The sequence below is a fragment of the Hemitrygon akajei genome, chromosome 4 (assembly GCF_048418815.1).
Source record: "Hemitrygon akajei chromosome 4, sHemAka1.3, whole genome shotgun sequence".
Taxonomy (NCBI): domain Eukaryota; kingdom Metazoa; phylum Chordata; class Chondrichthyes; order Myliobatiformes; family Dasyatidae; genus Hemitrygon; species Hemitrygon akajei.
In genome coordinates, this window is record NC_133127.1 from 55,342,746 (window position 1) to 55,369,725 (window position 26,980).

Consider the following 26,980-nt stretch of genomic DNA (forward strand, 5'->3'; position numbering starts at 1 on the left):
GAGCTGGATTTAAATAGGCTGCAAGTAATGCACTGGAAACAAGTGGCAGGTGACTCCTGTTAGCTGGTTGGAGACTGGGAGGCCTCACACATAGTCCAGGATTCCCAAAAGGTTAACTTGCAGCTTTAGTTGGTAATAAGGAAGGCAAATGGAATACTAGCATTCATTTCAAGAGGACTAGAATCTAAAAGCAAGATGTAAAGCTGAAGCTTTATAGGGCATTGGTCGGGTCATATTTGGAGTCGTGTCAACACTTTTAGGCCCCTCATCTAAGAAAGGATGTGCTGGTATTGGAGAGGGCCCAGAGGAGATTCACGAGAATGATAAATAATCCTGGGAATGAAAGGGTTAACGTGTGAAGAGCATTTGATGGCTCGGGGCCTGTACTCATTTGAGATAAGAAGAATGAGTGGCATGCAGAAGCTGTTTCAATAGTGGGAGAACCCAAGACCAGAGGACACAGCCTCAGAATAGAAGGACTTTTCTCTTTAGAGCTGTCACAACCACGGATTTGGCAGCGCAGTAGATACGGCAATTGCGCTTATGAACTTGCATGTGTCAGCTAATTATTATTTAATCATGATAGTATTTAACTCCACACTTGTCGAGACTTGGACAGAGCAACGCTTCGCTGCCTGTCTGCTTCTGGCCTTCCCTAAGAAATTGGACTTTCAAGTCAACTGACTCTGAAGACTAGCGATGTTCATTAAATGTTTAGATTTTCTTTTCAGCCGCAATGCAGGCTTCATTTCCCATTTGAGAGTATTAGTTAACGGCCCTACTTGGCCTAGCGTTTGTTGTTTATATTTTCCCTTTAACACTGTTCACATTAAAGTTTGTGAACTACCGACCTGCTTCAGTGTTTCTCACTCTGCACTTGGGCCATATCTGAACCTGGTAACAAGAACAGAGATTGGGAGGAACTTCTGTAGCCAGAGGGTGGTGAATCTGTGAAATTTGTTGCCATAAGCGACTGTGGAGGTCAAGTCTTCGATGTATTTAAAATGGAAGCTGATAGGTTTTTTTTGTTAGTAAAGGCATCAAAGGTTATCCGGAGATGTCAGGAGAGTGGAGTTCAGAGGAAAAATAAATTAGCCCTGATGGAATGGCAGAGAAAACTTGATGGGCTGAATGGCCTAATTATGCTCCTGTGTCTTAGGGTCTTTCCTGTGCTATTGATCTCCAAGCTCCTGAAGTAATATTGGCTCAGAGACAGAGCAGTTGGCTGTGATAACAAAGACAGGCAGATGCCTAAGGCTACTGAGGGAGGAGAATTGCACTTTTGCAATCAGAATGACTGTTTCGGGCTATTTATTTTTAGAAAACAAATTAACTACAGATCCTAGAATATGAAACAAAAACAGAAATGCAAGAAGAACTCAACCAGTCAATCAGCATCAGTGGAAAGAAAAATACTGTTAATATTTTGGGTCAGGGGCCCTTCCTCAGAACTGGGAAAAGAGTGGGGTGAGTGCTGTGGGCAGAGAGAGTGAGGGATAACACAAAATACTCAGTCGAGTTTGGTTAATGCTGATCACATGACAAGGAGTATGCGTACCGGCCACTGGGGAGACATTTTATAGAAAGGATGAAAGAAAGGGACATGAGAAAGAGACGAAGGGACAAAGAAGGTAGGTAAGAGTAGTAGATGATGGAGACGATTAGTAACTGAGGATACAATGGCAGCACAACATCAGTGATCTGTGTTCAACCCGACCTCTAATGCTGTCTTTGTGGAGTTCGCATATTCTTCCTTTGATTCCAGGTACTCCAATTTCCTCTCACACCCCAAAAAATATGTGAGTTGGTAGCCCCTAATGTGTAAGGTAGGAGTAGAATTTGAAATTAAATTTATTCTTATTTCAGTCCTCTCAGTTATAGCTTGCTAAATTGATTTCACGTAATAGACATTCAAAATTTCATTTCTATTGATAAAAAGAAATGCTGAACATGATTGTGTAAAAAGGCAGTTAATCAGAGGATTTTTAGCAGTATTTTTTTTCATATAAATATGCTAATATACTTGTGAAAAAGAGACGGATATGACTAACTTTGCCTCTCCAGTGGGTCCAGTACCAATCAATTTTGATTGACTGAGCATGGACTGAATAGTGACTTCTGCGTTTGGCTCTGTTCATGATCTTCTTCATGCTCTGTTAACCTCTTCACAATTTGGCAGTAATGTATTCCTCTGCTGCTTTGCTTCATGCAAATGTAACAAAAATTATAATTCAAATTAGTTTACTCTCACTGTAATGAAATTTTCAGCAACAAGTTAATTTCCAGAGGATAAAATTGCAATATGTTTACTGAAGTTTCTTGTAATTCCAAAATTAAATTTGCAACATTTCTCCAGTGACAAATAGCAATATTATGAACATTTTTCTTTGCTTTGTGATGTACTCATGATGGTAAATTGAACTCAGTGCCATGTCAAGGGTATTTCTTTTTTTTTTGTTCCACTGAGTTTTATTGAGTAGGAATCGATGGAATATATTTGAATAATATTTAGATGCAATGCAAACATTCATTTCTATTGGTAAAGTTTGCCATTTGTAAAGTATTTTTTGTACAAAAGGACTTGTACACAGGATTGTGGACTAACATTTTATAATATCTAAAAGGTCTTTGCAGGTCGAAGTTGGTACTCATTTTGCACCTTTTCTGGGCCTAATGTGGGTGTTTCAGAATTAAGTCCTGCAGTACAGGATCTCATGTTCAGGATGCCTCCGGCTTGTCTTACTGACACTGTCCATTATTTTCATTCTATACATTTTCAACAACTGTAATTGTTAACAAACAAAAAACACACACATAGCAAAGTATATATCAAAAGTTAAAAGCAAAGGTTTCCTCCTCGAGCAGATATTGAGAGTTTGTTAAGGCAAAACCATTTACAATTATCATAGATTAGCTGTGGTTTGCAATTACAAACTTCTGTTGTTGGATACAGCCTGGATGTCAGCGTTAACAGTATTGCCAAATAACTTGGCAAGCCTGTAACTACATATGATTCATCTGCAGTATAAAAGAATAAATCAAACTTACATTGATAGTGAACTGAATATCGTGAATGACAGCAAATGCTGTAAATGATTGAGATGAATTAGCAGTTTTTGGCTGGTTAATCAAGTTTCTGTTTCAATTCTGGGGATTTTGTTCCAGAAAATAATCCATAAAGAACTGGCAACTTCCAAAAGAAATAATGTAAATTTAAATATTTTGGTTAATCGCAGTTTATTTTAGTACCTTTTCAAAATAGGATAAATTCTAATCAAACCAATAGTTTGGATACTGAAAACATTTATTCTCATTACTATTTGGTTTTAGTTTTACTTACCTTCAGGATTTCTTTAACTGTCAAATACAAGGTAATTGCAGCATATTCCAATAGGACGTCTTGGTAGCATAAGGCTTAGTGTGATAGTATTAGTGCTTGGGGTATCAGAATTTGGAGTTCAATTCCAGTATCAATTGTAAGGAGAATGTACATAATCCCTGTGACTGCATATGTTTCCTTCAGGTCCTCTGGTTTCCTCCCACAGACCTAAGTTGTACTGGTTAGCAGGATATTTGATCGTTGTAAATTGCCCTGTGATTAGGCTAGTGTTAAATAGGTGGGTTGCTGGGCAATGTGGCTCATTGGGCCAGAAGGGCCTGTTCCACATTTGTATCTCTAAATAAAATGATAAGAAAATGTATGCATCTGTACTATATTGTTGTGTTTATTAAGTAGTGGTGATAAATGTCTTACAAAATGTACTGGAAAATAAAGACTGTTATTCAGATTTACAGTGGTTTCAAATGCTTCATAATGAGGAATGACGGGTAGCAGTCAGTCTTGGGATTAATGATATGCATGTAAAATGACTAAATCAGAATTGATTTAGGGAAGGTTCTGTAACCATTCCAAAATGAACAGCCTCCATTACTCTGATGTTTTTGTTGGCTGAGTGAATATAAAATTCATGAAGCTGATTACACACCACTCCCTGCTTTGACTGTCCCATCTGTACTGCATTAATTGAGTATGACATGGCTGAATGGAGCTTCAATGATTGGCTTCAGTCTTTCTAAATGAAGGAGAGTAGAAGGTAACCAGAATTCCTATCCTTCAACTCGAGCTAATAAATACGTACTCACAGTACTTGAAACTTCTGGCTTGAGCCCAATATCCAGACCCATATTTCACTTGTATTCCAAGTCTTAACCCAATCCCAACTCATCTTCTGGGACCAAGAAGAAATTTTCAAAAGGAAGCACATCAGTACTTGCCTATAAATTAATAGCAGAGTAGAGGTCCCAATTTCAGAATCAGGTTTATTATCACTGATCCTGTTGTGAAATTTGTTGTTTTTTGGGCATCACTACAGTGCAAGACATAAAAATTGTTCCAGATAAATTACTATAAATAAATAAATAGTGCAAAAGAGGATTAGTGAGGTAGTGTTCATGAACCATTCATAAATTCAGTGGTGGAGGGGAAGAAGTTGTTCCTTTGAGGATTTTTAGGCTCCTGCATCTCCTTCCTGATGGTAGTAATGAGAAGAGAGCACGTCGCGGGTGCTGCGGGTCCTTTACGATGGATCCAGCCGCATTAAGGCACCACCGGAAAGAGCTGAACAGCAATGGAAGCAGAACTATTCAAAAGGCCAAGAAATTGGAATCGGTTTACTTTTGTCACATGTATCAATGTACAGTTAAAAGCTTGTCTTTGCATATTGTTCACACAGATCAAATCATTGCAGAGTGCATTGAGGTAATACGAGGTAAAGAAGTGCAACAGCTAAAGAGAAAGTGTTGTGCAGGGAGACAATTAGGTGCTGGATCAGAATAAGGTAGATAGTGAGGTCAAGAGTCCATTCAGTAAATTTATAACAGTGGATGGAGGCTGTCCTTGAGCCTCGTGGACTGTGCTTTCAGGCTTTTGAATCCTCGGTCCGATGGGAGAGGGAAAAGGGAGAATGTTCGGGATGGGTGGATTCTGATTTCTTTGGCTGCTTTACTAAAGCACAGACAGATTCCATGCTTAGGAAGGCTGGTTTCTCTCATGTGTTTAAACTATTTCACATCTCTTGGCAGTTTCTTGCAGTCGTGGGCCAAGCTGTAATGCATCCAGATAGGATGCTTTCGATAATGCATCGAGAAAAATTGAGAAGGGTTGATGGAGACACACCAAATTTCCTTTTCCTCCTGATGATGTAGAGGAGGTGGTGAGCTTTCTTAGCTGTGGCACCTACGTCGGTGGACCAGGGTAGGCTGTTGATGTTGTTCTGTCTTACGAAATTGAAGCTCTCAGCTCCAGCACTGTTGATGTAGACAGGAGCATGTGCACCACCCCTCTTCCTGAAGCCAATCACCAGCTCTTTTGAATCCTGATGAAGGGTCTAAGCCCGAAATGTCAAATGTTTACTCTTTTCCATAGATACTGCCTGGCCTGCTGAGTTCCTCCAGCATTTTGAGTGTTTTGTGTGGATTTCCAGCATCTGCAGATTTTCCCTTGTTTGTGACCAGCTCTTTTGTTTTGCTGACATTGAAGGAAAGGCTGTTTCCACAACACCTTAATTCTAAGCACTCCATCTCCTTCCTATACTCTAACTCATCACTATTTCAGATATGGCCTTCTGGGGTGGTATTATCTGCAAACCTGTAGATGGAGTTAGAGCAGAATCTGGCAACACACTCATGAGCATATGGGGAGTAGCGTAGGGGCTGCAGTTGCAACCTTGAATGGTACCAGCATTGTGAAAATTGTGGCAGGTATGTTGCTGCCTAATCTTACTGAATATAGCAGAAACCAACCAAAGTTAAAATTGACTAATATATTCCACATGCCTGCCAATTCAATCTTATCAAGAGAGTCAATAATGAATAAATTGAGTTTAAACTAAATATGAATAAAGTAGTTTATTTTGTTATAAAATAAATATTTGAAAATTATAAAATGTGATCAAGACTGCATATGAGTAATGGTATTACTTACGTTGTCCTGTGTGAAAATTGTAGGATCTTTTAATTACACAAAAATTGAGGAGTAAGACTCATTGCTATGTTGTGATGTGCTGATTATTTCTGTGGTTATTAATCATAACTTGGAATATTTATTTTGGATGTAAGTAACTACGGTTAATTTTGTTTTATTTTGCTTTTCTTTAGCTCCTGAACTTTTTCAGTCTTTTCTGGAAGGAGGCCCTGGCTACTCGTATCCTGTGGACTGGTGGTCCTTGGGAATAACATCTTATGAACTATTGCGGGGCTGGGTAAAGTGTACAGTTTTTGCCTTCACAAGTTTTCACAGAACTTTGCTCATTTACAGCTATTGTTGGAAGCTCATAATAGAGAGTGAATGACTTGCCAACTAATGGATGTAAAAGCAACATTGTATACAAATGCATTCCAACTTTTGTGACTATTATAAATCTGCTTTTACTTGCTACCCATGTACAGTAATCATATCACATGCAGTACTTCCAATGGAATTTCTAACAAAGTGAACTATGGAAGCTATGCAGGATGGTTAGTTTGGGTCATAAATGTCATAATGTAATCATGAGTCAGAATATCCCCACATTTCTATTAAAATAAGGGAAGCAAGAATACATTTGTTGTCTGATAATAATTTTTCCTTTTTCATATCATGCAATACACTGAATAGCTGGCCGGTGGAGTAGTGGCATCTGCACCAGATTTTGAGGCAAGTGGTCACGGGCTTGAATCCCGAGCTCCCTGCCCACTTTCCATCCATTGAGCGACTAGCTAGCAACTTGGCCTTGTAAGAAAAGACAAATGCTAAAGAAATGGCAAGTTTGCTGCTCAATCCGCCACAAGGCACAGGGAGGAACAAAAAAAAAACCCTGAATAGCTATCAGTGGCATCTCCTACAATTAAAGGTTTTCTTTCATCACTTTGCTGGAATTTAATGTTCCATATTGCCATTGGGTTAATAGAATTATAAATGCTTACTAGAATTAGGATTATGTGACATTTAATGAAAGGATTGAGGACTCAACTAAGAAAATCAATGGAATATTATAGTTGTTGACTTACAGTTACCCCCATAAATATTACATATAGAATTGCTAGAGTCACTATGTTGTACGTATGATTGATCCAAAAAGAAGTTGGCATTCTTCCACACACCCAGAGATTAATATATCTTCACTGAGGTTGTTTGTGATATTTTAAAACTAAGGTTTTCTGCAGTCCAAAACTTATTTAATTTTTAACGTTACATTCCTTCTGTTTTTCTTCTAATAGTAATTGAATGACAAAGCATTCTCATGTTCTATTTCTGACATCTACATGCTTGTAAATGTTGTTATTATTAGTATTGGTGATTAGCTACATAAAAGTCACTATTTGTTTATAGGAAAACAGGTGTAATTTTCATTCTTTATCAAATCATTGTAACTGTACAGAAATGTAATTGCCATTAAGAAAATATATCAATAGCATTAGTAGAAGTAAAGTATTAAGTCTGTTTTTCAGTCTGAAAAGGGCATAGTTAGCCTCCACGGTTCAAACAAAGAAAATGAAAGGAAGCACTTGTGATTGGCTCCATCTACAAAATAATCATCACTCAGTGTAGCATTCTGAATGCAGGAATATGTTGTGACAGTTTCCATTCCAGTTTGGGGAAGGATTAAGGTCTCTGTCACAACATTAAAATATCTTGATGAAGTAAATTAAGTTCATCTAGACAAATTCACTGGTTGTTCGATGTGTCAGGAAACAAATAGTTTTAGCAATCCTATTTTGTTTTCATTCTTGCCAATTTTCCACTGAGGTTTTAACCCTATTTTTGTTTCTGGTATCACTTTCGCACACTACCCAGTTGTTACACCTTATTTGACAGCCTACACAGAATTTCAATCCAGTCACAAACATCTTCATGCAAGTGCAACATCTAATAATCCAAAATGGGTACACTGTCCACTGTTGAGACTTTAAAAGAACCATCTGGAGTCTTGTGCTGTAGATGTAACAGGTCTTTGTCAGCAAAGGCAAGCACACAAGAGAGAACTGGTGAAAGAATCATAGTTTACTGCCAGCATTGGTGTGCTTCTGCTTCTGCTTGGTACCGCGCAGGCTCTGCCGGACGGCTGTTATAAGGCGCAGTTGGTGTGAACGGCGTGAGAGTTAAATTGTAAAGTGAGCTTTTTCAACTAGATCCCCTAAGTTGATTTGATTGGATCTATCTTTAAAAATATTAATGTCAAAAATACTGAGCAGGTCTGACAGCAGAAGATTTCATTCTCTTCTTGATCTTGGGTAGAGGGAGTACTGGTAGCAAATCCTGTTGAATGGAAGGGTTTCCAGTATGTAAGGTCCAGTTTGCTGTCGAGTTGAACAGACCCTGTGACGAATTTGGATATTTGATGGAGTGATGTTGTGAACTTCTTTGAAAATGGAGATTAACCATAACTTAGTACGTCGGTTTTCAAGTGGTTCCCACTGAAGGTTAGAGAGCACGTTGGTGACACTGGATTTCCTGCTGTAATCGTTTAGCACAAAGCGAGCAGCACAGTGTTGGATTTTTTCAATGGACTTCTTATTGTTAGCTTGATGGGGATCCTATATGGCCTAGCAATATTCCAGCTTTGGATGGACGAGTGTCTTGTATGCCATGACCTTGACAGATTTACTACGAGTGGAGGTTTCTTCGCAGGATTCCCAGCATTTTGTTTGCTTTAGCTGTAATGTGATTGATGTGGCATGCCCAGTTAAGATCCTTGCTAATTTCAACACCAAGATATGGGTGGTGGGTGACTGGTTCAAGAATATTTCCTTTCATGTTATATGTCGTGTTGATTGGTTTAACTTTGTGACTGACATGCATAGCATAACATTTAGATGAGTTGAAGGACATTTGCCATTGAGACTCCCATTGACATAATGAATCAATATCGTTTTGCAGCAGTTGAGCATCTTGGTCATTTTTTTATCTCACGATAGATTATGCAGTCATCTGCAAAGAGTCTGACTTTGGACTTGACTATATTTGGCAAGTCGTTGATGTAAATGAGAAAAAGTATGGTCCCAACATGGTCCCCTGGGGCACTCCGGATGTTACTGGAGATTCAGGGGACTCTGCCCCCTCAGCCCCCATGTTGCTGTCTGTTGGTAAGGAACATGTTTAACCAATGTAGAAGGCTGTTGTTAATGCCCATGTGTTCAAGCTTACATAGCAATCTCTGGTGGGGGACCATGTCAAATGCCTTGCTGAAGTCAAGTATGATCAAATCTGCCTGACTTCTGTTTTCAAGGGTCTTTGATAAATCGTTGATCAACCCTGCAAGTTGTGTGTCACAAGATCTGCCCTGTCAGAATCCATGTTGGTGGAACATTGTGTCTGCCTAGATGGTCCATAATGTGACGGTGAACAATATGCTTAAGGATTTTACAAGGAATGGAAGTGAGTGAAACCGGTCTGTAATTTCCCGGATTTGTGCGCTAGCCCTTCTTATAATTGGAACAACTTTCGCTTTCAACCAATTGCCCAGTAATGTCCTAGTATCAATAGACTTATGGAATATCGTTTTCAAAACGGGAGCTAGACTAAAAGCACAACTCTTCAGAATCATGGCTGGTATTTGACCAGGTCTGGTGCTTTCTTAGGCTGTAATTACTCAAGAAGCTTCTTAACCCCTGTTACAGTTATAATGAGATCTGGCAAGACTGGGATATTGCTGGATTCAAGAAATTGCATCCACAGAAATGTTCATCCACCATTTCATTGTCGTCCCCCCTTACTACTTCTCCAGCATCGTTTTCCAGTGGTCTGATATCCACTCTCACCTCTCTTTTATCTTTGTATCTGAAGAAACTTTTGGTATCCTGTTTAATACTACTATTAAAGAGGCTAGCTTACTTTTGTGTATTCCATCTTTACCTTAATGACTTTTTAGTTGCCTTCTGTTGGTTTTTAAAAGCTTCTCAATCCTCTAATTTTCCACTAATTTTCACTCTATTGTATGCCATCTCTTTGATTGTTATGTTGGCGTTGACTTCTCTGTGGTTACCTCATGGTTATTAGTTTCCAAAGTATCTATATTAAATGGCCTCCCACAGTGATCTGCTGGCCTGCTTATATTTTTCAATGCAACTCTTCTTATAACTTCAAAATTAATGATTGTTTGTAATTTACATTTGGAAATAGATTGAAGAGTGGTTCTGAATTGTATTAATAGATCTATACTTTATACCCTCTCACTACAAATTTGGCAGCTCCCTAACATTCAGGGGTAATGGAAATTCCCTTTCCATTTGGTTTAATAACTCATTGATAAGACTTGAAAGGAGTGAATTTGTTAAATTGTAAACTGGATGATATGAAGTAACAGACTTCAGCAACATTCAATGATGGCAGGGTGGATCTAAAATGAATAAAGAACATGTAAAATTAATAAGCAAGTATGTTTAATTGAAAACTTATTAATATGCCCAAAACTAACAGTTATATTTGTTCTTAATAAAATGCAAACTTGGTGTGGGTTTTCAAAGCTGGAGCATTTATTAACAATCATAGTTCTAGCTCCACACCTTTTCCCAAGCTTCCAGTTCACCAACATCACTCACAGTTCCCAGTGAACCACCCACATTGCACACTAGGAACTGCTCTTAATTATGTACACACATAATAACAGATCTTCCACCTTTAAAGCAAGCAAACACAATACTATGTCCTCATAAACCTGCAAGAAACAATAATCCTTTCCAACAAAGTTATTTATATTAATGTCAATTGTAATGAGCAAACACAGTCCCTTGTTCACTCTAAAACTCTCAATCAGTCTCTGAGGTGGTTTGCTGATCCTTTTGGTCTGCTATTTGTCTCCATTGAAGTATTGCTTTCATTTGTTGTGCTAAATCTCTGATCAACATGTTCATTTTTTTCATATCCTTTGGCAAAGATCCTATCTATTCGTCCTTGTTTATGTTCTTGTTATGTGATCATAATTCACTCCATGTGCTTCATAATAGAGCCCTGGGCTACATCCATGTGATCAGTGAGTCTTTGTACAAGTTACAACTGAGTTTGTGTCAATTCACAGAGCTCCTTCTGTTGGCTGTGTATCATAAAGAGCAACGCCTCCTGTTGGCTTGAGTTGAACTGGTGCTATTGTTCTGACATTTGGTTCTGTGTGATCTCCCTGTCTTCCTTTTCATTTTTCCTCTCCCCCTTCAGTGAGGATTATAGAGATAGTTTTGATTTCCAGTCTTTAATTGGAAGTTGATGAGAGAACCATAACAGCATTATACGGAAGAAAAACTGGCAACTTCATCATTACCACTCTGTTTAGCACTGGCATCCTGACTGTCATGTTGGTGTAGCAGGTACAGATGTCTATGGAAGGTTCTTGTGCTTCTCTTGCATAACCTCTCTGCATCTCCCATGGATGCTGTTACAAGTTTATTGAGTTACATTAGATAAGCATCCAAGCCCCTCAAGGACATTGGCGTACTCTAAATTGAGTGTTGCCTGGTCACCTTTGGTCGCTACAAAAACTCTTTTTGCCAGATTGAGCCTTTCACATGCAGTTATGCTTAATATTGACTGTACTCACTTTTCAACAATCAGTAACTGTACCTTTAGATGCTATCCCTTGTGCTTGAAAGTCACTGTACAGCTCCCTTTTACTGGGACATTCCAGTGAAGCTAGCATTTTTAACTTAACTGGGTAAATCTTGCTCTTTACTTTGAGAGTCTTGTAATCATCAATGGACAACAGATTCACCTGGTGTCAAGCTTGAATGGAATTACTGTCTCATTCATGGTCACTGGAACAATCCATTCTATCTTACCAACACCAGAAATCTGCAAAGTATCTGCAACAACTTCCTCAATTTCCTAATCAACAGTGTGCACCTTCCTCTTGGTAGCACCAGCTTTGCAGCACTTTTCAAAATGATTCTTCCCATAATTATTGCAGGACTTCCCATAAGCAAGACACATCTTTGAAATGAGCTACCTCCACATTTGCTGCATTTACTGTTTGAGCCTACCACTCTGCTATGCTGTTGTTTTGGGGTATGCATTGCACTCTGCCCCTCTGTTTTCACGGCATGCACTGTTGTGTCTGCCCTGTGCAGCTCCTTAGCTTGTGCTCCTGTGGTCTCTGCTGCCCTAAACATATTCAAAATCTTTCCTAGTTAAATCTTTTCTCAGAGCAATCTTTCTCTGAGCTCATAGTCTGGGACTCCAGAAACAATTTTGTCTCTGACTAGCGAGTTTCTCAATTCTCCAAACCTACAGGACTTACTCAATGTGTGAAGCTGAGCTAAGTATTGGTAAAAGATAACACCTTGTTTCTGTTCACAGAAGAAGAACTTACAGTATATCTCTCAAGCATTACATATTTACTTGGGACAAAATGCTCCTCAATATTTATCATCAGAGTGTCTTATTTAAAGTCTGTCTCATCAATTTGAAGCTGTTGTAGATGTCCAAAGCATCTTCACCAATTATGTGTAGAAAGACAGACGCTTTCAATTTTTCCTCCACGCCACCAGCTCTACTTGTGGCTTTATAGTGAATTGCTGTTTGAAGCATTTCTAATCTTTAGCTAGATTGTCAGTAAACTGTATAGTTGCAGGGGAACTTTAGTTATCCATAACAGAATTTTTTGGACTTCTCTCACCTAAGACACTCGGTGAATTTTGAGGCAGTGTGCTCTCTTGCCAGCAGATTCTCTCCATTGGAACCTAGTATGTCTTTCTTAGTCGCTCACCGTATTCAGTTATGGTCCATAATTAGACCTCCACCAACTTCTGATACCATGTTTTGTTCTTTATGAAAGACAAATTTTGTGTGTGTTTTCAAATGCTAGCACATTTATTAACAATCATGGCTTCTAGCGCCATAGTACTCCCAGTTCACCAACATCACACCCAGTTCCTGGGAACTGCCCGCATTGCACACTGGGAACTAAAGTTCTTTATTATGTACACATATATTACCACAGTAACTAAAACATTAAACTGAAATAAAGTTAAATAAAAAAAGGACTGAGCTGATCTTTCCTCCTTCCATGGGGCAGGTGAATAGGGTTGTCAATCTTGTGCTAGGCCCCCATAGATGGATGTAGATCTTCTCCACAAAGTGCTCCACTGATGGGGTCAATGGTGGGTCCAGCTACAAACCCAGCATTCAGAGAAGCTGGCATTGACCTTCTGAACATCTCAGATATCTGCTTTTGGCTACACTTACATGGGAAGTCCACGATTTCCTCTATCACTGACTGTCACTCAGCATGAATCTGACATTGAAGTTAATCTTGCCCTGGGGAGCCCAAGCGTTTAGATACAGATGGTAACTGTAAGAAGGGACCATGTATCCTTCAAGCCTGCTCTGCTGGTCAGTATATTCATGTCTGCGTATTTACCTCAAACCGTGTTCTTGTTCTTTCTTCATAACTCTCGCTCTTTCACCATAGCTCAATAAATTTTATTTATCTCCTTATTGAAATTTTATATTCCTTTATTTAGCCTTTATAGCCCTCTGAAGTAGAACATTCTACTGGCTCACCAACCTGTGGGTGAAGAAATTTCCCCTTATCTTGGTCCTAAATATGACCTTGAATATATGCCTTGTTTTAGACCCCTCAGTCAGGGTACATATCCGCCCCAAATCCAGCCTGTCTAATCCTATTCAAAGTGTTCTAGGTAAATATAGACCTAATTGACTGCCTAAATACAGAGCAATCCCAGCTTTCTTGAAATCAACAAACATAATTCAATGTAATTTCATGGAGTGATGGCTAAATTTTGATTGTTTGAGATTTTCTCTTGAATGACAGGGTGATGCAGAACAGTCTGATGGGCTAAGTTATGGCCATAGAGCAATAACTTAAAGCCATAAGTTATAGAGCAGTACTTCTTCTTCTCCTTTTTCTTCTTCTCGATTTTCGATGATGACTGAAGCTTGGGCAAGGTTGTATGGAAGACCTGCAGTTGCCCATGCTGCAAGTCTCCCCTCCATGCCACCGACATTGTCCAAGCGAAGGGCATTAGGACCCATACAGCTTGGCACCAGTGTCGTCGCAGAGCCTTGTGGTTAAGTGCCTTGCTCAAGGACACATCATGCTGCCTGAGCTGAGGATCGAACTAGCGACCTTCAGATCACTAGACCGACACCTTATCCACTTGGCCATGCGCAGTATAGAGCAGTACAGCAGGGATACAGACCTCTCAGTCCAACCTGCCCATGATGACCATTTTGCCCACCCAGCTAGTTCCAATTTCCCATGGCCCACATCCCTGTAAGCTCCACTCCTCTATGTACCTTTCCAAGGGCTTTTTAAATGATACCATTGTACCTGCCACCACCATTTCTTCTGATACCGCTCACTACTCACTGAACGAACATGTTGCTCCTCAAGTCCCTTTTAAATCTTTCCCCTATTGTCTTAAATTTATGCCACTAGTTTTGGAATTCTCTAACTTGGGGAAAAGTCTGCTACCATGCACTTTATCTTTGCGTTTCATAACTTTAAACTCTTCTGTAAGGTTGCCCCTCATTCTCCGACATTCCAATGAATAAAGCCCTAACCTGGCTAACCTCTCCCTATAACTCGGGCCCTCTAGTCCTGGCAACATCATTGTAAAAACTTAGTTATAATATTTGGAGGAGGAGGAAAATAAATCAAAAACACAAAAGCAAATAGAGTGTGCAAGTAGGAAGTGTTGATCAATGCCTTGCTAGCATCAGCTGTAAACACAAATGGGCTGGATTTATGCTTTGAAAGCTGTGCAAGTGTTTGAGCCAAACAGCTGGACTGTGAGAGAAATTGTCCAGCTGAGCTGCTGGCATTTAAATGACAAAAGACTCACAGGAAGTTCTGAGGGGATTTCACTGTTGACGGTCCCTGAAGCACAAGTATTTGAAGAGACAAATGAGAAACAAAGATAGTGAATTTGCAGTGAGACACAACAGAATGTGTGGAAATAAAGGGGAAATGATCTTAATAAGCAGCAGGAGAGACATTATTCAAAGTGCAAGACTATCTATTCATATGATGAAGAAACTGAACAACAAATGCATTTCCAAAAATATGTAGGACAAGGCAGTTGTACAAATTCAAAGATAAGAAGGTGCATTGACAGACTGGGTGCAGGGAGGATATTTACTCTGGCAATGGAGTCTGGAACTAAGGATTACATCCTCAAAATAAGGAGTATGATAGCAACGCACACAAAATACTGGTGAAATGCAGCAGGCCAGGCAGCATCTATAGGAAGAAGCACAGTCGACGTTTCAACCGAGACCCTTCGGTCCTGATGTAAGAAATGCAAATGCAATGTTAGCATTCATTTCAAGAGGATGAGAATAGCAAGAATATAATGCAGAGGCTTTGTAAGACAATAAGAAGGCTGCACAGAGGATTGTGAACAATTTTTGGCCCCTTATCTAAGAAAGGACGTGTGTGCTGGCATTGGAGATGGTCAAGAGGAATAAACTGCAACTGTCCTTCAAATCCCTGGAGGAGGAATTCAAAGAAGGCAGCTGTTGGTGGACTTTGAAAGGCAGCTGTTGGTGGACTTTGAAAGGCAGCTGAGGGGTTTCCCGACCATATCACAGCCACCACCCTGTGACCAGACATTGTCCTTGTGTCTGAGTCCACGAAGCAGGTGGTGATGCTGGAGCTGACAGTCCCATGGGAAGATCACTTGGAAGAGGCCTTTGACAGGAAGCTATCTAAGTATGCAGGACTGGTCAGCAACTGCCAGCAGGCTGGATGGAGAGCGAGGTGTCTCCCAGTGGAAGTTGGTTGTAGGGGATTCGCAGCCCGTTCCTTAGCCAGAGCCTACAGCAATTTGTGCATCGAGGGAAAGAGGAAGAGGAGAGCCATCTGCAGTATCACTGATGTGGCAGAGAGGGCCTCAGGGTGGCTGTGGCTCAAGAGAGGGGAGCCATGGAGTCATGTGTAGCTAGCCATCTGGACACAAGCTGGGGTCTGATCAGCCCCGGCTGAGTCACCTGGAGAAGGGTGTATGATGCTGAAAGACCCGAAACACCCGATGATTCCAAGAACATCACTGATGATGTGTCCAGAAGCATCAGTAGATGTATGCACACAGCGGCCCCTTATCTAAGAAAGGATGTGTGTGCTGGCATTGGAGATGGTCAAGAGGAAATTCACGAGAATGATCCCAGGAATGAAAGGGTTAACGTATGAGGAGCGTTTGATGAATCTGGGCCTGTGCTCAATGGAGTTTAGAAAAATGGGGTGGGGGTGTGTTCTCATTGAAACCTACTGAATATTGAAAGACATAGATATAGTGGATATGGAGAAGATGTTATAAATAGTAGGGGAGTCTAGGATTAGAAGGTACAGTCTAAGAATTATAACAGAGATGAGAAGGAATTTCCTTAGCCAGAGGATAGTGAATGTGGAATTCATTGTCACAGACAGCTGTGGAAGCCAAGTCATTGAGTATATTTAAAGCGGTTCTTGATTAGTCAGAGTGCCAAATATTATGGGGAGAAGGCAGGAGAATGAGGTGGAGAGGGATAATAGATCAGCCATGATGGAATGGCAGAGGAGGCTCAATGGCCCAAATAGCCTAACTTTGCTCCATTGTCATATGTTCTTATGGTCAGAGATCGATAGATTTCTAAACATGAGAGGAATCAAGAGATGAGGACAATGCAGTAAAATAGAGCTGAGATCAAAGATCAGTTATGAATTTATTGAATGGTGTAACAGGTTAAAGGGGCTCCTTCTCCTAGTTGCTATGTTCCAATTTATGTTGAATTAGAGACATAGAATATAGTAAATGTGTAGTTAAGAAGCCAATACTCCTGATTTTTGCACTCAGCTGAACACCAGAATTTGATCAAAAGTCATAAGTAAAACAGAAATGATATTTCTGTCTCCACAGAAATTGTTTTCCCTGCTAAGCAATCCTTCTAGTATTGTATTTGTACATCAAAGCCTTACAGAGCTAAACTTCAGCATCTGAAATTCTACATTTGCAGATATGAATATTGTTGGTTTCTCCATAGGTGGTGGGGCTCATCACCAACAATGAAGAGATGGCTAACAGAGAGGAGGTTGAAGAGATCGAGGCCTGAGTGCCAGGCAACTATCGTCTTCCTCAATGTCAACAAGACAAAGGAGATGGTTATCGAGTTCAGGGGAACTCGAATCACTCATTCCCCTCTTTACATCGGCAATGCAGTTATAGGAACTGCGGGCAGTTTCAAACTCCTGGGAGTGCACATGTTGCACAACCTCTAGTGCTCCCAAAACACATGCTAGAGAATCAAGAAAGCTCAACAACACCTCTACTTAATGAGGAGGCTGATGAAAGCTAGACTATCCACATCAATACTCACAAACTTCTGCAGAATACAGCATCCCAACATGCAGTAACACAGCATGCTACAGAACCTGCACTACGGCAGTTAAGAAGGCTCTGCAACGGGTTGTCAAAACTGCTTAATGCATCACTAGCACCGGTCTATCCACCATCATGGACATATATACAGACAGCTGTTTTAAAATTCCAGCAGCATCATGAAGAATCCCATCCACACTGCTCATGGACTGTCTGTCCCACCCCCATCAGGGAGGAGGCTACATCAGGAACATGAGACCAAAATAATTACTTTCCCCAAGCAATAAGGCTGATCAACACCTCCTCCCACTAACTCATTCTATCACACCACTCACTGCCACTTCTATATCATTTCATGTCACTGCTCCTGTGTGCCAGCACCGTTGTGCCTAGCATCACTTAATGGACATACAATCAATCTATATTAACTCTCTTGTGTATTTATATTTATTGTGTTGTTTTACTGTTGTGTTCTGTCATGAAATTTCTTGTTTTGTGGGAGTACATTGCAATACATAATTAAAAACTATAAATTACAATAATTATATATATATTGCAAAAAATAAAGCAGAAGAAAGCTGTGAAGTAATGTTCATGAGTTCATCGTCCATTCAGCAATCTAATGGCAGAAGGGAAGAAGCAGTTCCTGAAATATTCATTGTGTGTCTTCAGACTTCTGTACCCCCTCCTTGATGGTAGCATTTAGACAAGGGCAGGTCTGTGTGATGGGGGTTCTTCATGATGAATGCCACCTTTTTGAGGCGTCACCTTTTGAAGGTGTCCTTAATGCTGGGAGGGTTAGGATGGAGCGGGCTGAGTTTACGACTTTCTGCAGCTTTTTTAGATCCTGTGCAGTGGTCTCTCCATGCCAGAAGGTGAGCCAACCAGTTAAAATGCTCTCCACAGTGTATCAGTAAAAATTTGCGAGTGTCTTTGGTGATATATCAGGTCTCCTCAAACTCGTAATGAAATATAGTCGCTATCATGCCTTCTTTTATCAATATGTTGGACCCAGGATAAATCTTCAAAGATGTTGACACCAGGAACTTAAAACTGCTACTCTTTCTACGGCTAGTCCATTAATGAGGACTGTTATGTGTTCCCTTGACTTCACCTTCCTGAAGTTCACTATCAATTCCTTGGACATTTACTGACATTGAGTGCAAGGTTATTGTTAGATCACTATTCAACTAGCCGATCTATTTTACTCCCATACACCTCCTCATTACCATCTGAATTTCTGCCAACAATAGTTGTATCATCGACAAACTTATAGATCACATTTGAGCTGTACCTAGGCACACAGTCAAGTGTGTAGAGAGAGTAAAGCAGTGGGCTAAGCACAAATCCTTGAAGTGCATCAGTGTTGATTGTCAACGAAGAAGATATTTTACTTCTGATCCGCACTGTGGTCTTTTGATGAGGAAGTCAAGGATCCAGTTGCAGAGTGAGGTACAGAGGCCCAGGTTTTGAAGCTTGTTGATTAGAAATGAGAACAGGATTGTACTGAATGCTGAGTTGCAATCAGTGAACAGCAGCCTAACACAGATATTGCTGTTGTTCAGGTGACCCAAGGCCAAGTGGAGAGCCAGTGAGATTGCATCCGCTGTAGACCTATTGTAGTGATAGGCAAGTTGCACTGGGTCCAGGTTCTTGGTTAGGAGTTCATTCTGCCCATGACCATCCACTGAAGGCAATTGGCTGTAGATATGACTGCAACTGGGCAATAATTGTCACCCTTTTGAAGCAGGTGGGACCCCTGAATGCAGCAGTGAGAGATTGCAGATATCCTTCGACACTTCACCAATTGGTTTGTACAGGCTTTCATGCCCTACCAGGTACTCAATCAAGGCCTGACACCTTGTTGCCAATTGAAGTAAACTGTATTCAATAAAGTATGTTCTGATACCTCTGTTTATTTGCTTATGCAAACAATAACACCTTTGGAGTTAAGAATACTACGTCGATATAGTTTGAATATTACTGCTTGAGTAAGTACCAGAGATCAGATAAGACAGTGGTGACAAGAAGGCATACAGGAGTGAGATATGCCAACTAGTGGAGTGGTGCCGCAGCAACAACCTGGCACTCAACATCAGTAAGACGAAAGAGCTGATTGTGGACTTCAGTAAGAGTAAAACGAAGGAACGCATACCAACCTTCGTGGAGAGAGTGAGCAGTTTTAAGTTCCTGGGTGTCAAGATCTCTGAGGATCTAACCCGGTCCCAAAATATCGATGTAACTATAAAGAAAGCAAGACAGCAGCTATACTTCATTAGGAGTTTGAAAAGATTTGGCATGTCAACAAATACACTCAAAAACTTCAATAGATGTACCATGGAGAGCATTCTGACAGGCTGCATCACTGTCTGATGTGGAGGTGCTACTGCACAGGACTGAAAGAAGCTGCAGAGGGTTATAAATCTAGTCAGCTCCATCTTGGGTACTAGCCTACAAAGTACACTGGACATCTTCAGGGAGCAGTGTCTCAGAAAGGCAGCGTCCATTACTAAGGACCTCCAGCACTCAGGGCATGCCCTTTTCTCACTGTTACCATCAGGTAGGAGGTACAGAAACCTGAAGGCACAGACTCAGCGATTCAGGAACAGCTTCTTCCCCTCTGCCATCTGATTGCTGAATGGACATTGAACCCTTGGACACTACCCACTTTTTAAAAATATACAGTATTTCTGTTTTTGCACATTTTTTAACCTATTCAATATAGATATACTATAATTCATTTACTTATTTACTATTATTATAATTATTTTATTATTTATTTTTTCTCTTCTATATTATGAATTGCATTAAACTGCTGTTGCTAAGTTAACAAATTTCACATGCCGGTGATAATAAACCTGATTCTGATTCTGAAATGGAGCAATTGCCAAGTATTCTTAGATTGTTCACTGTGAGGTTGCTCAATGGAGCTCAGGTTGGTGAATGAGGGAAATCAGGCAGGACTACTTAATAAAGTAAATCTTTTGTTAAAGAGAGCATTTTAGGATGGCCACCAGCATAGAGGTGGCACTTTAAAACATGATAAAAACACAAAATGCTGGCAGAACTCAGCAGGCCAGACAGCATCTATGGGAGGAGGTAGTGACAACGTTTCGGGCTGAAAACCTTCATCAGGGTTTCAACCCTTACTCCCGATGAAGGGTTTCGGCCCGAAACGTCGTCACTACCTCCTCCCATAGATGCTGTCTGGCCTGCTGAGTTCTGCCAGCATTTTGTGTTTTTATTTATTTCCAGCATCTGCAGATTCACTCGTGCTGACTTTAAAACATGATGCCATTTCAGTCAAACCAAGCAGAGAACAAACTCATAGAAACAGCAATAGCAGTGTGGTCTTCTTTGCAGCTGAGACACATGGATGCCACAGGTAGGTTTACCAAGAAACCAGTGAGTCATTTGCCATGGATATCATGGGAGTGGTCCCAGAAGGCCATTCAAGATGGCTAGGTGCCTCTTCTTGTCACAAAGCGGGACATATTAGATGGAGATGCAAGGAAATAATGACCAATAAAGAAGGCTGTGCCCTTTGGACAAAAGTACAGTCCTACATGTGGTGAAATTAGATAGAGCATTACAGCTCAGAAGCAGGCCCTTCAGTCCATCTAGTCCAAACTATTATTCTGCCTAGTTCCATCAATCTGCACCTGTACCATAACCCTCAAATTGCTTCCATCCATGTACTTAGCCAAATTCCTCTTAAATGTCAAAATCAAAGCCTCATCCATCACTACACTGTCAGTTTGTTCCACACTCTCATTATCCTATAAGTGAAGAAGATCCTCCTCATGTTCCTCTTTAAAATTTCACCTTTCTCTCTTAACCTATGACCTCTAGTTCTAATCTTACCCAACCTCAGTGGAAAAAATCTACTTGCATTTCCTTTTAATTCCTCTCATAATTTTATATACCTCCATCAAACCTTCTCTCATTCTCCTGTGCTACGAGTAATAAAGTGCTAATATAGTCAATCTTTCCCTGTAACTCAAATCCTCAAGTCCTGGCAAAACCTTGGATTTTTTTCTCTGTAATACTTCAATCTTATTGATATCTTTACTGTAGGTGGGTGACCAAAACTGCTCACAATGCTCCAAATTAGGCCTCACCAACATCTTACTCAATTTCAACATTACATCCCAACTCCTGTACTTAATACTTGGATATGAAGGCCATTGTGCCAGAAGCTCTCTTTACAACCCTGTCTACCTGTGTAAGGAATTATGGATCTGTATTCCCAGATTCCTCTGTTCACTGTGTAAATCCTACCTTGGTTTGTCCTCCCAAAGTGCAACTCTTCACACTTGGGAGCATTAAGTTCCATCTGATGTTTCTCAGCCCATTTTCCCAGCTGATCCAGATCCCAATGCAGATCTTGATAACCTTCCTTCCTGTCCACTACAGTAATGAAGGGATGGGAAAAGGAATTTTGCGCACCTGAGGCGAATGATTAGAACAGTACATTTATGGACACTTTGGTCCAGAGGAACATTATTTTATCTAGTGGTATACATGTGTACAGTTGAATGACAATAAACTGAACTTGAACGTAAACTTGATTGAAGAAACATCTATAGCTTCTTCAATCAATGACAGTGCGACAGAAAGTCACTCTGTCATTGGCCTAGAAGTACAACTGAAATATCTCAGCTTTGTTTCACTGAGCTAGAGCAAAATATCATTGGGTTAGTATGCAGAAGGGACCTTCCACTTTATTTGGGGAGCAGCTAAGCTGTTGGACCACTGATAGAGATGGATGGGTTCAGTTGCCTATTATAGTTATAGGCTATGAGCATGCACCAGCAATCATGAGAATAGGTTTTATGAAGTTATTCAGATTGAGAGTTTATGTTCTGAAAAGGACATCAGTTTAGGTAGAAAGAAAATTCCACTCACACTTTGGAAGGCTCTAGATCCATCCAAGTAGAATACTGTTCTGGTGGGTTTGGATGGTGGCTTCCTTGAGCAGATTCTGGCAGAAAATAATTATATGCTGTAGCTTGAGTGGGACGCTTTTAATAAAGAATAGATAAATGGCTACTTTTATAGTGAGGAAAGATCAACACTGGATGCTAGTACATTGATTATAGACAGCACAATACAGGCAGGTATATATTCTGACCAAAATGAAGCTGATAATGCATCTGTACCAATGTAAATGGATTTAGCAAGGGAATTTGGGAAGCAAATACATGCAAGCAATGAAATATGAGACCTTCCTCTGGGGAGGTAATCCAATCACAAACAAGAGAAAATCTGTAGATGCTGGAAATCCAAGCAGAACACACAAAATTCTGGAGGAACTCAGCAAGCCAGGCAGTATCTATGGAAAAGAGTACAACTGACGTTTTGGGCCGAGACCCTTTAGCAGGACTGGAGAAAAATAATGATGAGGAGTCAGAATAAGAAGGTGGGGAAGGGGAGGAAGAAACAGAAGGTGATGGATGAAACTGGGAGGGTGGTGAAGTAAAAAGCTGGGAAGTTGATTGGTGAAAGAGATACAGGGCTGGAGTCTGATAGGAGAGGGCAGAAGGCCATAGAAGAAAGAAATGGGGGAGAAGCACCAGAGGAAGATGATGGACAGGTAAGGAGAAAATGTGAGAGAGTTTGGGGAATGCTGAGGGTTGGGGGGCATTACCAGAAGTTCAAGAAATGTTTGTTCATGCCATCAGGTTGGAGGCTACCCAGACAGAATATAAGGTGTTGCTCCTCCAACATGGAGTGTGGCCTATTGTGATAGTAGAGGAGGCCATGGACTGATGTGTTGGAATAGGAATGGGAAGTGGAATTAAAATGGATGGCCACAGGGAGATCCTGCTTTTTCTGGCAGACGGAGTGTAGGTGCTTAGCGAAGTAGTCTCCTAGAGGAATATCATGATTTGCAAATCATAAACACAAGAGATTCTGCAAAGCTGGAAATGCAGAGGAACAAGCCCAAAATGCTGGAGGAACTCAGCAGGTCAGGTAGTATCTATCGAGAGGAAAGAACAGTCAACATTTTGGGCTGAGGCCCTTCATTAGGACTCTAAATGATTTACAAAGATTTTCCTGTGGGTTTTACTTACAGAAGAGAATTTTCATATTGCAGAAATGAGAACCTGGTATCTCCAAAAATAGATTTGCAATAGACAATATTAACTTAGAGACATAGAACACAACTGGAAGGCAGGTTTTGAGAGTCACAGATTCAAGTTGTTTATTTTTCCAGTGAATGTTGATCTTCTTGTGAGCAGATATTGAGAAGTATTAAAGTGGAAGACCTCAATTACAGAAACATTTGCTAATATATCCATGAGCTTGAGAAGCAAATCTATAGAAGAATGTAATCAATTGTTCATAAAATTGAACCAAGCTGATTGTCCCAGAGGAATAGGTTTTCCAAATATAGGTTCAATAAAAGACAATATACTCCGAGTAGAGTGTATTGGCAGTGCTCTGGCAATTTCAAAATAATAGGATTATTCACAAACCTGGAAGGCAGGAATTCAGAATGGCTAAAATCTGACAGCTGAACATAAGAGAGCCAGTTCACAGGAGTGATGGGAATTCAGTTATAAAACAGGCTAAGTATAAGTTGCTGTAATGAGCGAATATTGTTTGGGTCTGGCAAAGTAAGCAAGTTCAGAGTAAGTCTCTGTCTACAGGACTCTTCCTTTTACAGAATGGTGAATGGATATAAGCTCAGTTGGAAGTACAAGAGAGCATTGCATCACGGTTTAGGGCATGTGATGCACCATCAATAACTCTCGGAGACGTGAGGCAAGATATAGGCTTTTATTGGCTGGAAGAAATAACAAGCAGCAAGTGACCACCACACTACATCCTGGAGACTGAGGCCGGGGCTGAGTCTCCAATCGCCTTTATACAGGGGTCCGTGGGAGGAGCCACAGGAGCAGTCAGTGGGGGGGGGGGGGGGGGGCGTGTCCAGACAGGTATATGTAGTTCACCATAGCATGACACAGAAAAGTTGGTTGATTACAAGAAAGTGGACCCTCTTTTGTCTACATTTAGATTGGGAATGAGAATGGAATGTGTGATATCAGAGGTAGAAACCTGGAGAGTAAAAAGCAACCAAAGAGGAGATTGTTGCAATAGAGTTCATGGTGCCAGATCTATCAGATGGGATGTATTCCATAGGATGTATTGTAACTATGTCATTATTACCAAGAGTTATTAAACTATGGACAGTAATTTGTTTAGTTATACATGTGAACCAAGAAAATAGTTCTCCAGCTTACGTATTATAATGTATTCTAAGCCATAAAGTCAGTTTTGTTGATGTGACAGCTGCACAATAGGATATGAGATTTGATATGTATGTGATCTTCGTGGGAAAGTGATGTACAGTGATTACTGGAACCTGATGTGAATGCTTCAGAAGCAGCAATGCAATTTGCAACAAGGAGTGAGCAGAGAATAAAAGTTTGAGTGAATTCATAAGTGGTTGGATGTACAACTCTCCCTTCAGATAATTTCTTTAAACCACATATTAAATAGTTATCATTGCATGAGCTTATTTCCATTTTAAAGAGAAAGCAGTGTAGTGCATACTGTGCGTATTACTGTGATTTGCAACATTATAATTTAGTGAGGCATTACTACTTTTAATAAAGCATGTTTTGTTAGCCTCTCTTTATTTGCTAATTCACACAGTAACACAAAGCAGTCCACACACTCTACAACTGTTTGTCAAATAGTTTCTCTCCACCATCAGATTTCTGAATGGACAATGAACACCCTTTTTTTCTTTTTTCCTCTCTTTTTGCACTGCTTATTTAATTTAATTTTTATATACAGTATATGTCTTACAGTAATTTAGATTTTTTCTTATTAATATGTATTGCCACATACTGCTGCTGCAAAACAACATATTTCACAGTATATGCCAGTGATAATTAATCTGATTCTGATTCTCTTCTTAAAAATAACTTATCACACCAAGTGTTAAAGATTTGCAGGGAGTCTAGTTCCCACACATTGACTCCAAAACTGTTGTGTAAACAGTTTCCCCAAAGCAGTAAGAAGCAGTCAGTATGACCATGTTAAGTTTGTGAAATTCTCTCGATGCTTCTGTGATTGATCTGCCAGGTGTTCCCTCCGGAATTTGGCTACCTAACCCAAAGCAATGACTTACTTGTGAAGATTCAGATCAGATATTAATATTTTACAGCATGGAGTTATAGCAACATAGAGCCTTTCAGCCCACCCTCATCATGTGATTAAGGACCAATTTATACAAATCTCATTCACCAGCCCTTGGTCTCTCGTTCTTGATGCCTTGGTGATTCAAGTGCTTGGTAGATACTTCTTAAATATATTGCAAGTCTCTGCCTCCACCACCTCCTCAGACAATGGTTTCCAGAAACTGATTTAATACCCCTGATGTCCTTGAAACTGGGTCAGGTTCATCTTAGCCCTGGTAGCATTGAGATTTACATTTTTACCTGTGTATAGATGAGGGGTGATTGATAAGTTCATGGCCCAAGGCAGACGGAGCCAATTTTAGAAAACCTAGCACACTTAGTTTTCAACATAGTCCCCTCCTACATTTACACACTTAGTCCAACGGTCATGGAGCATACGGATCTTGGACCTCCAGGAAGTGTCCACAGCAGGGGAGATTGATAAGTTCATGGCCTAAGGTAGAAGGAGATGAGTTATACAGCTCTCGCTACATGCACATGCAGTTCAACTCTGAGTGATTATGCAGAAAGCTTGAAGTTAATAACTCACCAGTTAGTGACCTAAGGTAGAAGGAGATGAGTTATTAACTTCAAAGAAGGAAGCATACATTGTTTTTAACAGGTTGTAGACAAGTGAAACCCTTGAGGGCTCTAAATAGATTAGGAATATACTTAAGGAGGAAATCAGGAGGGAAATGAGAGGGTATGAGATTGAACTGACAGAATAGGTTAAGGTAAATCGAGTAAAAGATCGAGGAGGCAGAGAGTAGATCCCGTTAGAGATCAGAAGGGCCACATATTTCCCTTGCAGAAAGTAGATGCAGCAGATGGGTGTGATTTTAAAAGAATGACTATTTCTCCTTGGTGTTTACTTATTGTATTTTGATATTATTGTTGTTTTGAAGAGAAAGGACATTATCAGTAAAGGTTTCTGACATTTACTGAAGAGAATTCAAGGTAATCAATATTCATTTCTGTTATATTTTGTCTTACAGAGACCATACGATATTCACTCCAACACTCCAGTGGAAGAAATATTCCACATGATCACCAGAGAGAAAATCCACTGCTCCTCCTCATGGTCCAAAGGACTGGTGACATTAGTAAAAAAGGTAAAGAATGGAAAGAGAAGGTCATGGCATGCTCTCTGACTCTTCTAACCATACTCAGAGTCAGAAAAATCAATCATGACATACTAAGCTACTTCAAGTTGACTTACTGCGGTTAAGGGGATCTGTTGGGTATCATGGTTGCTAATTTATTCATCCCCCAATAATGTTTGTTTGACTGATAAGTTTGGATGAGATTGTCGCATTTCAGACACGTTATGACAACAAGCGCTCTCTGCCTGCAGAGCTATGGTTCTTCCTGTGTTTGAGTGCCTCATTCTTTTTTCTTTGGAAGTGCCTGCTCTACTAACAGTCAGTCAGGTCTTGTTCTCA

The 26,980-nt window shown here is 40.2% G+C and overlaps 1 protein-coding gene across 5 annotated transcripts in view; it reads left to right on the forward strand.

The window, feature by feature from the left end:
• The window catches only part of LOC140726361 (serine/threonine-protein kinase 32B-like), a 291,326-nt gene that overhangs the window by 231,259 nt on the left and 33,087 nt on the right, over positions 1–26,980 (forward strand). For all 5 annotated transcript variants that reach the window (XM_073042634.1, XM_073042632.1, XM_073042636.1 and 2 more), the window contains 2 exons: positions 6,157–6,260; positions 26,534–26,650. In XM_073042634.1, the coding sequence (XP_072898735.1) occupies positions 6,157–6,260; positions 26,534–26,650 (221 nt within the window). The remainder of the gene's footprint in view (positions 1–6,156; positions 6,261–26,533; positions 26,651–26,980) is intronic.